The sequence below is a fragment of the Heteronotia binoei genome, chromosome 9 (genome assembly GCF_032191835.1).
Source record: "Heteronotia binoei isolate CCM8104 ecotype False Entrance Well chromosome 9, APGP_CSIRO_Hbin_v1, whole genome shotgun sequence".
Lineage (NCBI taxonomy): Eukaryota > Metazoa > Chordata > Lepidosauria > Squamata > Gekkonidae > Heteronotia > Heteronotia binoei.
Genome location: NC_083231.1, coordinates 56,945,291 through 56,957,493, shown reverse-complemented (window position 1 = coordinate 56,957,493; position 12,203 = coordinate 56,945,291). Strand labels below are relative to the sequence as shown.

The window sequence follows — 12,203 nt, the reverse complement described above, 5'->3', positions numbered from 1 at the left end:
AAACATAATCCCTGTGCAAGCACCAATCATTTCCAACTCTGGGGTGACATTGCTTTCACAACATTTTCATGGCGTTAGATTCTTATAAATTATAGTTTCTTTTTTGTTGTTACTGAGTTGCAAGAAATGTTGAAGATTCTTAACAAACAAAATCAATTTCAGTGTTACAGTCCCTTTGCCGACTCAGGCATACTCCCTTATCATTATTAGAGACATGGAGCCTGACTTTTGAAGAAAGTGCCTTGGGAAATTTAGGCAGATAGCAAAATATTTAATGCTGGTGCTGATAAGTGAATGCTGAATGACTGTCATCATTTGGCTTTTAGAAGTCATGACTACAGGCTTTAATATTCACCACATTCAGGCCACAAATATCACTTACATGAGACAAACAAAGGCAATTTTTTGCTCATGTAAAGAGACGACAATTCCAACAGCTCCATCCTTCCTGATGCAGTCTTCCTCCACTGCATTCCATGATGTTACCAAGGATCTCCTCAACCCTCAGCAATGGGGCTGCAACAGGAAGTGAGAGAGAGAGAGCCACATTCCTCTGCTAGCAAAGCTGTGCTCATGGCTTGTTAGAGCCAAGTCAGTCAGGTGTGTTACAACTAATTGCTACAAATTTTGCCAGCATGAACAGAAGCCTGTGAACGCTATGGTATATTGCTGTCCTGAGAGACTCGATTGCCTCTATGACTTTAAAAACAGAGTAGGTAAGAGATCATCTTATTAAGAACAGGAATATGCCTTGCATAAGAGAACACTTGCTTGTAAAACCAGACCCCTCACTTGAAAAAGCCAAAATTCCACCCTTCTACTTGCTGTTTCCTGGTCTACCATTACTATATCTCTTAGCAGGATCTATTGTTTATAGCCCCTAACACCAGCACAATGTGGTTCTTAAGTACTATTAAATTTAATCAGCTCCTCTTCCATAGGACCAATATTTTCTCAACGTCTCCTATATAACATATTGTGACAAGATGTTTCTATCAATTGAGGGGACCCACACAGCCTCCTATGATTTTTGGGGACCCATGTTTATTTTAAACTGTAAACCTTCAGTTTACTATAACCTTTCAGTTACCGTGTGATCTAAACTCAGCAAGAACCTAGGCTTTTAGTTTGCTGCTGTGAGGTAAGTTCTGTGGTGCACGCAGACACACACAAGCCTTTACTGGCAAATATCAGATTATATTTTGTGCTGCACAAGTAGAATATGGAGGTCACTGAGGCTGGAATTATATATTAACAACAAAGAAGATTCACTTATTTACAAGTAGGTTTCAAGGAACAGATCAGCAGCACAGATCTCCAGATAGACAAAAGAGAAACCTGGCTAGAGAAAATATCTAAGAGAAATTATCTGGGGACTTCGCGGGTGGAGCCAGGAGAACCAGAAGCAAGGTTGTGACAAGCACAATTGAGCTCCAAAGGGAGTTCTAGTCATCACATTGAAAGGGACCACACTCCTTTTAAACGTCTTCCCTGCTTTGGAAATAACGGAGGATGGGGGCACCTTCTTTTGGGGCTCACAGAACTGGGGCCCTGGTCCAATCTTTTTGAAGCTTGGAGGGTTTTTTGAGGCACCAGATGCTATGCTGAAAATTTGGTGCCTCTACCTGAAAAAACAGCCCCCTCCGAGCCCCAGACACCCACAGATCGATTCTCCATTATACCCAGTGGACATTCCATCCCTGCTTTCCTGGAGCGGAGTGGGAGGTGGGGGGGAGAGCTCCAAACCAAGGGATCCCCAGCTCCCAACTAGGGATCGGCGACCCTAATTCCTGGCTGAAGCGCATCAATTTAGAGGATAGTTTCCAATTTCCTTTAACCCTTCCAAGCATAAACAGGCTTTTATCAATTAGCCACAAGGCTGGATCCTTTTTTTTCCTTCAAAAACGTAAAAGGCTGGATCCTAACACACACACCGGATTCTGCTTACACCAATTTGCCCTTTCCCAAGAATCAGACTAAATGGCACAAGGTCTGCTCATAGCCAGATACAGCCCTAACATCCTGGTACTCTATTCTCTCCCAGGGGCAGAGCTAAACCACTCTGCCACACTACTAACAGAGTTACCCTTCCCTCTGACCACTCTTTTCTTGAGCAAGACCTGAGCTCTCCCTGTCCTCTCCCTTAGGCAGAACTCAACTCCACTCTGGCTATGTTTTCCTTCAGTTTTCCATCTTCTTTCTCAAAGGTGATTGGATGCTTGAGTGGCACTCCCATAGGCTCAAGTGAGTGGCTGTTTTCCCATTCAGGGCGGAACAGCCTTCTGTCCCTCACACCTGCTGTGAGAAATTCTAAGGCATTGTTCTTTGAAGACATTAAAACACACACACACACACACACTTCAAACAATCTTCCATTCTTAACTACCCTGTTTTTTAATCCTCAGTTCCTGCCCTGAATGGGAAAACAGGCTGTCCCGCCCTGAATGGGAAAACAGCCACTCACTTGAGCCTATGGGAGTGCTACTCAAACAATCTTCCATTCTTAACTACCCTGTTTTTTAATCCTCAGTTCCTCTAAAATCAAAGTAACAACACACAAAAAGTACTAGTTGCATCCCAAACCACCTCCTCTTTAGAACAAAAAATATGTAAACATGTAAATGAAAGTGTAAGAGGGCAAAAAAATCCATAGAATAAACTGATCCTAAAATCAGAAAAGTTCCTTTTTCCAGGCAAATTGCTAGACTTTGGAGTTGATACTTCTGCAGAATTCCTCATACCACAGGAATTGTGGTACCCGAAAGATCAGGTTCTGTTGCACCAACAAGATTTCTATTCATAAAGTGATAGTTGGACTCTGGGGCTCCTGTCCACTAGACATGAAGTGAGTGAATACTGAAGAAAGGGCTTTTTAGTTGTGGCAATGGTGCCAAATTTGTTGTTTAGCCACTAGACTGTTTTATTCTTGAAGGCTTCCGAATAATTCCTTCACAGCTTTTAAGATACTTTCACTGATCATGGTCTTTATGATGGGCCCTCAGACAAAGATTTCCTTGAGTTCTGCTTCACACTAGATGTTTAATTTGAACAGGTACATATTACTATTCCCAGAAGCACTTTCTCCAGTTGCCTGTGTCAGTGGTTCATGTGCAGAGTGCAAAACAGAGAACTGCCACAAGGTTGACGCTAGGAAGTAATTTGAGCCTCACACCAGCACCTAGTATAAAAGTAGTGTATTTACAAACTATATACAAAACAACTAGTGCGGTGAACAACATTAAACTGAGTGACAAAGTGCTACGCCAGGAACCAACTCTCAACAGAGAGAAATACTGTCTGGCACTGTAGTCCTTATATATACAGCTTAGCCAATCACGGCAGTCCACACAATTGCTGACTCCAGCAGGTGCTTTCCCCTGGATACAGTCCAGCCAGAACCGGCTCACTCCCAAGGTTGATCTGACCTGACCTGTCAGATGCTGTCACTGTAGATCCACCTGCTGCTCCATGCTTCTGTCATGCTGTGGACGGAGGACTCTATACTGACAGCCTGTATTCCAGCAGTCCAGACCTCTGGAATTTATGCGCTTAGTCTGCCTATTCTTAAAGCACTTACTGTCTTAATATCATTCCCTGGGGCCATCTTTATAAATTTTAGAATTCTCTGCTCTGATCTTTTGGAGGTTTTTTTAGGGTTGTCCTGCTCTTTGTAATTTTTCTCTTTTTTGATGTTTGTGGTCATCATTGCTTGGTTTTAACTTCATATTGTTTTAAAATTACTGCAAGCTGCTCTGGAAACATTTGTAGTGATAAAACAGGGTAGAAATATTTACAGTAATAAACAGTGGTATTTCATTGCTGGAAACCAGGTTTCAAAACTAAAGACGATTCAGGCTAAGTAAAAAAACCCTGTTCCATGTCAGAGAGTTGACATTTAAAAAGAAAAGTGTCATATTTAAATATCTTCAGATACATATATAGTGTTAAAAATCATTTACACCAACCACCAAAAAAAGAAAGCAAAAGATGTTTCCAGAAAGACAATGTAAGGGCATTTAAAAACATTACACTTTTAGGGAAGAGGGACTGCATACCATTTGTGGTACTTTGTGTTCAGAGCAAGACTGAGAATCCCCTTAATTACCACATGCATTGGAGCAAATAAGATAGCATAAGACATTTGAACCTGCTTTTCTGTGAGACAGGGAGAAGGGTTTAAATTCTAGACTGGATGACTTGGATTCTGAAATCTAAGGAATTATAGAAGTTAACTACAGAACACTGAAACTTAAATCTAATATAGATGTCTGGTAGCTATTACAGGTTCATTGATTCACTAATCTACCACAACTGTGTTGTTAGAAAACAGCTCTTGCATAATAAAGCCTTCAAATATTGGCATTTGTGGAAAAGAGAAATTCAATAAATGCAGTCCTGCATTACCAGCGAAAATTGGAAAAGAAATGTTCTTTGCACTCATCTTCAATGGGTCTGCTTTGCTTTATTTACATCAACAAAAGTGCAAGATCACTTTTATAGATAAATAAACCCATCAGATTCAGCCCACAGCTAACTCTGACAAGGTACCACCTATAATCACATAAGGGGCTTACAAAGGTTAATAATGCACTCTGTTTTTGTTCTATCAACGTGAAACTCAGATCATCACAGTACAAAATAATCAAGGCCACAAAAACACCTTTCATGGACACAAAAATCCTTTAAGGTTAAACGGAATACTTTTTCCTCTTCTTCCTGGCTCATCATGGTTCAGTCATCATTCCCTAGCTAATAGATTAATCTTCTAAATTAATTAACTATTGATATGGAACTCTGGGTTCAAAATAATTAAGCTGTACACTTCCTTTGTTTGACTTTTCCACCCCTCAGCTATTACAACTGTTGGCATGCAAGAGGGACTTGCTGAAGTTTCATTTTTCACTTCATTTAGTATCCACTTTAGTCAAGATGAATTTTTATATCGATTTTCTAAAACGAAAATAGATTGAAACTGGTTAAATGCAACACAGTAATTTCCTAAAGGTCATCACTATTTAGCACAGGCACATTAAATTCAAAAAGACTGGAATTATCAAAATTTCCACCCAGAAAACAGAGTTGGTACCACCAAAAAGTTCTGGATTAGAGGTTGGAATTGCAAGCAAGCAGAGTGGAGGTAGAGGGACAGTGACAGAAAAAGTTTAATTTTTTAAAAAAAATTCCTGCTATCCAATTTCAATGTGCTGTCCTTAAATCTTGTTTCTTCAGCTTTCTTCATTGGTACTACCAATAACCAGCCCTCCTTCTCAGGCCTTTAGCTCTTAATTTAACTCCCTTCTTAGCCATCTTCCTCCTCCAAAATTCTTGCACACACTCTCCAGCCTAAGTGTTTCTGTCAATAAAATTTCCTTCTCTCTTCACTATCTATTCTTTAACTCTGAACACTGACTGCAAATAGCAAATTCATTCTGCTCTGCCCTCTGTTCTTCAGAAGCAGCAAATTCAAAGCAATTGCTGTGGCAAACAAAGGTCAGTAGCTTCCCAGCCCTGCAGACAATTCAGTAATTTGACAGGAGCTCTAAGGATGACCTGATAAATCCCCCCCCTCCTTTACAGTATTCTTTTAAAAATTAAAGCCTGACCAATGAAGCATTGTTTACTGTCCCCAGAGATGAACAAGAAAGGACCAACTGCAGTGTAGTTGTTGGAGAATCAGACTAGGATCTGGGAGACCCAGGTTCAAATTCCCACTCTGCTATGGAATTGTGATGGGGGACCTTGGGCCAGTCACTCCCTCAGCCTAACATGATTCACAGGATTGTTGAGAGGATAAAATGGAGGACAGGAAAACGAGCAAGCTGCTTTTGGGTCCCCACTGGGGAGAAAGGTAGGGTATAGATGAAGTAAATAGAATAACTAAGGAGAAAACAATCTGCTACAATTATGTGATTGCATAAAATGAAGGTATCATAAGCACAGAAACAGTTATAGGAAAGCATTTTAGTTTTCACCTATGAGTAGAGTTGCCAGCTGATTCTGACCCAGACAAGCCAGTATGTGTGCTTTCTGTCCAAGAAAGCAAGTCAGAAAAACCAAACATATAAATGTCTGGTATTTTCTAATAGGACTGCCAAGAGATACAACTAATCCAGATTGGCAGCCTTTCTTGCCCAATCAGAATTCTGGCTTTCTCCAGGCATCCAATCCTCAATATCAAGAGGCATGAACATAGACAAATATGCTGCTTGTTTGCATGGTCCTTATCCTTCCAATTTCCCATGGTCTGGAACACTTCTAGTTGTATAGTACAGTGAATATTACCTCTCTTGCCACCTTTTGTATTGACTTCCTGAGAAATTGTGGAGGTTCAAGTAATATTTCCACAACTTTAAGACAAAGTTTGGAAATCCTTGCACAGAGATTAACAGGCTTGACTTTAAAAGAATGAGATTTATACAAGCTTTTATTATTTAAATTATAAAGTATCCTTTCATCTGTTATCTTTAAAGCAGAGAGAATTTTAGCCCTAAAGTAACAGAAGATAAATCACATTTTTAAAATACACAATTAACGTGGAACTCTTAAGATGTTCATGCATGCTGAAATACCCCCTTAAAATCAGAAAATCCAGTATCTGCATCGCTAAGAAGAAATACCAGCTAATAAAGTAAAGGTAGTATTGCTAAAGAACAAAATCCCATATCTACAGCTGACCAGAATTCTACATCACCTTCTGACATTCAAACACTAATATTTTTAAATATTCACTTTCAACTTTTATCTCCCAAAAACTGCAAAGAAAAAACATTTCCCTCCTTATGCTGATAAAAGCCTCTGCTGGAGGTGAACAAGAGCAGATGACAATTTTTCATTAGGTTAGTCATTGAGCTGACTACTAATCAGGGCTCTTATCTCAAAAGAAGCCTGTTTCAGCTTAAGCTAAGGATTTCTCACAAGGGAACACTAAAGAAAAACTGTAAAAGCAGCTGTTATCTTTCCTTTAAAATGTACAGAACGCCACAAGAATATGGCAAGATATTTAAAAAGCTACATATTAAGTGACAAACATTATAGAATACCTCCATCAGGACAAACTTGAAAGTCACAAGAGAAGAAGTAAGCTTTTGAGTTCACTGAAACACTTTTTCAGACTAGGCGTTAAGTGAAAAAGGGGAAGCGGGAGCCAAGATAAAATAATGACACTGGCTGTGTTGAAAAGCTCAAGTACATAATTTGTGATGGTCTTAAGAAGAAACGCAGAAAATGCTGGGCAGATTTCCATGGGCAGACTGAGTGGTGGTGGAAAATGCCATCAAGTCACAGCTGACTGATGAGATGTTCACAGGTGGTTTGCCATTGCCTGCCTCCATGTCATAACCCTGGTATTCTTTTGATGTCTACCATCCAAATACTAGCCAGGGATGACCCTGTTTAGCTTCTGAAATCTGATGAGATCAGCCTACCCTGGGCAATCCAGAGCAGTGCTGGATGCCAAAAAAGACACCCTGGGTTCAATGTTCCCTCTAAGCTGTGGAGTCTTGTGAGCAAAAATTCTACTTTCTGAGCTACTGGCATTAAAGGTGTGAGCTACTGTGTAAATTCGTTTGCTCGAGCCATTTTTCCAGAGCCAAGACAAAAATCCGTGAGCCGGAGGCTAAAAAATTATGAACTAGCTCACACTAACTCAGCTTAGAGGGAACACTGCTTGGGTTGTGGCAAGGCACTTTGGGATCAAGGAGCATTCAGAAAATACAAAGCCAGCAGTTATTTGCAATTGCCTCTATGGCTACTGATTTTTATATACCACTGACCTCAAAAGCTTGTTCAGAATGTTGTGAGTTGGCACCATGCTGCTGAAGGATTTTTAACAATCCTGAATAGACCACCATCAGGCTGATCACAGAATCTTGTTTTCTCTTAACTTTGCATAAAGTTCTTGGAAAGAAGTTGCCAGTCTCTATTTTTTTTTTAACCACAGTGGTCTGCCAGATTGCTTTGCTGTAAAGCCAACCAAGATGTGCTTTTTTATTTAAGAATCTCCCAGTTGCACTGTATTCTGCCTATCAACCAAGCAATTCCTGCAGTGTCTTTGAGGGAGAGGCTGGCTGAGACAGTGACCAAGCCAGCCAAGAGGAAGGACCGCAGTACAACATTTCCTGGGCCTGGGTTGCTCTGCGGAGCCCTGAACAGCCTCATTTTGCTCTCATCCATATCATGCCTATAGGGCTTCAGCAAAAGCTAATGTCTCTCTAAGAATCAATAATTGCTCACTTCAATGCTACGGTTCACTTGAAAATATAGAGTCTCTCTGGAAGCAAAAGAGCACTTGCTGTGTTTTTTCCAGTTAAACAAAGAGTTACAGTGAACAATTATGGATTCTTAGAGCAGCTTTCACCCCACTGCTTCTGCTCCATTAAACACTGGTGAGTTTCCCCTTCCTCTGTTGTGTGTTTGTTCATCATCTGAATGGGGAAGGGGCATATGCAACCTTCTTCCAGACAACCCACAGCTCAAGTAATTTGTTCAAAACTATATAGCAAGCACACATCTAAAAATTCTCACTTTGCTCCTTATGCAACAGTCGTGCTTGCTGCTGCAAGACTAATGTTTTATAAAAGAAATGTATCAAGCATGAAGGTAGGCACTGTCCATCAGCACGTAGTGGTCAACTCTTGGCACAGCCCAGAAGAGGTCACTTGCATGTATTCAGTGTGCATTTAGAGAAGCATCTGCCCTTGACACATTACTAGCTTACTTTACACTATTACTGTGTAAAGCAGCCAAGTACACATTCTTTGAGGTTTTCAAGATAAGAGCCTTGTTGCAGTCACTCTTATCTCCACCTTATACCAAAACCTACTCTAGCTACTACACCACAGCACACTCTACTACTGTTCTACTCCTCCCCTGGAGCTGGCTACTTTGATGGATAGCAGCTGCTGTCCTCTTCCTTCTTGAGTAACAAGAATAGCATCCAGTAATTTTGCTTGCGCAGCACAGGCTGCTACTGCTTTTGTTGCAAAGATGCCCAAATGAACAAAACAGCCCAATATGAACAATGAAATCTGGAAAAGGCTTTATATAAACTTTCAAAGATTTTTAATTTACACTTTTTTTGCCATCAAGGCAAAGGACAATCAGAGGTGGTTGCCATTGCCCGCCTCTGCATTGCAACCCTGGACTACCTTGGTGGTGTCCCATCTAAATGCTCACCAGGGCTGACCCTGCTTAGCTTCTGAGATCTGATGAGATTGGATTAGCCTGGGCTATCCTTATCAGGGCATTTATACTTGTTCAGGCAAGATTTACACACAATGATAGGCCATACTTTGTCAATATGGGGAAAGTTTGGGAAGGGAGGGGAGATTATCAATCATGTGTTTCCTACCTGAATTTTCGTGTCAAACCATATTTTACAGCTGCACACAAACCAAAAACTATGTTTGTTTTTCTCTCTCTATCCCAGGATTAAACTGGTTTGGAAACCAGGTTTGATGTCCCTTGTTCTCCTAACACAGAGTGCCTACTACCCTCTACAACCTCTCTTTTTAAGGTTATGGGCTATATTGTGGGGTAAGTCAGGACATCACCCTTCTTGTCTCTTAAAATCTACAGAGAATCATAACCATTTCACACCTCAAGTCCTCTCTCTCACTCCCAGAGACATCCACAGAAAGGATAGCTCAGCCTCCTTCAATAATCAGCCCTTGCTCACACAGAGCTATTGGGGTTGGGGGTCAAACACTTTCCAATCGATCACTGCCACCATTTATTCATATACTGAAATAACAGAGCCTACACGTGGAGGAAACATATACATGTAAGGTTCCCCTCTGCAACCAGAAGCATTCAAAAACGTTTTGTAATGTTGTAGATAGAAGTCTTATGCAGCTTCCCCCACAAAGAAAATTCATGAATGGGAAAGAATGCAGGAATGGGGACTATAACGAGTTTCTAATTCAAGACAGTAACAAAGATTTAGTTGTAACTTACTGGTAGGGTTCCTGGTAGAGAAGCATCAAAGAATGATACTAAAGAATTAGGTGGTGCTGCAAACTGGACTTGTGAACCAGAAAAGAGCTTTGAGTTGGAGGAGATCTGTGCATGAATTTCCAGGCCCACCACAGCTGCCCAGGGAACATCACTTAAAAAAAAAAAGTGAGAGTGTTTTTACTGACAGGGGAAAGATACACTTTGAATTTTAGGTCAATTTAAAAATACAAATGGCAGAAACCTTTTTAATTCAATGGAATGTTGTAGCACATTGCAAGCCTACCACTGATGTATAATGTATGCGGAGAGATGTGGTGCAACACAGCTGAAAATTACATAAACAGCAGCACACCAAAAGAGGGCAAGAAGAAAGCTCACACCCTGAAGGCCTTACATGAATTTAAATTGAATCTTTCAGAAGTTAAATTTCATCTAGTGAGTAAAGATTTATTGGACTGGTGCTCAATTTGGTACCCAGAGATTATTAAACAGAAAATAAATATTAATTTATTTTCTAAATTAAAGAAATCTCCAACACGCAGGTGGTATATTCAATTATGCATATGCTGTCAGATGGTCACTTTCAAGCAAGGAGAGGTGGCTCTACAGAGCACTGTTCATACTGTATTAGCATAAACATCAAAAGTCTGGAAATACAGAAATAATCTTTTCAACTCAAGTGGTAGCTTTCTTGGCAGGTGGAACATGAACAAGCATCTCCCTATCTGCCGAAAACTCACATCTCTAACTCAAATATGAGAAAGAGAACACAGTCACCTTTACTGCATGAACTGCTTGACAGGTTCTGTAAATAATGACCTAACTTGCAAAAAGGAAGGCAGCAATATAATATTTCACTGGTAAAGTTAAGTTATGCCATAGCAATGATGCAAGTACTAGGATCATACTCTGACATATATGTGACCCCAAAAAGCTCTAAGCAAATAGATCAAATGTAGTGTTACTTTCAAAAACAAAGAAATACTCAAAACATACTAATGGAGAAAAACAAATTAGGACAGTAATTGATATTTAGCAGCATTTTATGGCTCCACCCTTGGAAATGTTTGTGCAAACTAAAAGGGAGAAATTCATTTATAACCTATTTGCCTTTAGTGATGTGTGAAAAAGGTCAATGCATCATGATGCCTGCCTTTAACTATTTATAGCTGTCCCATTGATTTTAGTGAAACAGTTTTTCACAGGTGCCTAAGACGTGGCGCAGAGTGGTAAAGCTGTAGTACTGCAGTTCTTAGCTCTGTGCATGACCTGAGTTCGATTCCAGCAGAAGCTGGGTTCAGGTAGCTGGCTCAAGGTTGACTCAGCCTTCCATCCTTCCATGGTCGGTAAAATGAGTACCCAGCTTGCTGGGGGGGGGGGGGAAAGTGTGTAGATGACTGGGGAAGGCAATGGCAAACCACCCCGTAAAAAGTCTGCCATGAAAATGTTGTGAAAGCAATGTCACTCCAGAGTCGGAAACGACTGGTGCTTGCACAGGGGACTGGCTTTACCTTTAAGATGTTACTATATAGTCTACTGCAAACAGGTCATTTCCTACAATTTATTTATGATTTTATTTATTTGTTGGGATTTTGATCCCACCAAGGCAGGTTCAGAGCCAGTTACAAACACAATCATCATAGGATGGAAAAAAAACAAGTACGGTAGATTAAACACACAAACACTTGCACATTTTTACCCTTAACACTGACCATTTTTTCTTTAACTGGCACAGGAAAAATGCCTTCCTCAAAGCAGCTATCGAGTTATCTGACTCACCAGTTGGTACATTAAAATATCTTTCAAGAAGAAACGATAATTTGAATCCCGCTGCCATCTGCTCACTTTCTTCTCACATTTATTTTATTTCCAGTTCCAATATGAAAACAATCGGATTATTTATGCCTGCACCCTCATCCCGACCTCTACTGTACACTTACAATGAACGATCCTAAACAATCATTTAAAAGAACAAAAAGACCCACAACTAAGAAATGGAAATGAAAGACGTAGAAACAGAGGGAAATGAGGGAGGGGTACTAGACTTTCAGCCACATAACTCTGACACAAACAAACGACGAAGCCCAGTTATCTCATCATACCGGTTCTGTTTCGCCGCAGTCTTGCTTGCGCTCCTACTAGCAAGCACCAAACTTTTCCGGCAGCGTAGCTCAGCGACATTCCCAAAGCTGAAATTCTGAGCTAGAAACCAACCGCGGCTGCAGCCTATCACGGGGGCCGCCATATTC

At 40.5% G+C, this 12,203-nt stretch overlaps 1 protein-coding gene across 2 annotated transcripts in view; it reads right to left on the bottom strand.

Annotated features, from left to right (window-relative positions):
- The window catches only part of GATB (glutamyl-tRNA amidotransferase subunit B), a 106,087-nt gene extending 93,884 nt beyond the window's left edge, over positions 1–12,203 (bottom strand). The window contains exons 1-2 of one of the 2 annotated variants that reach the window (XM_060246654.1): positions 12,057–12,203; positions 9,955–10,105 (exon numbers count right to left, since the gene is read on the bottom strand). In XM_060246654.1, coding sequence (XP_060102637.1) covers positions 9,955–10,105; positions 12,057–12,199 — 294 coding nt within the window. In that variant the 5' untranslated portion in view covers positions 12,200–12,203. The remainder of the gene's footprint in view (positions 1–9,954; positions 10,106–12,056) is intronic. The other variant, XM_060246655.1, reaches the window with a different exon arrangement.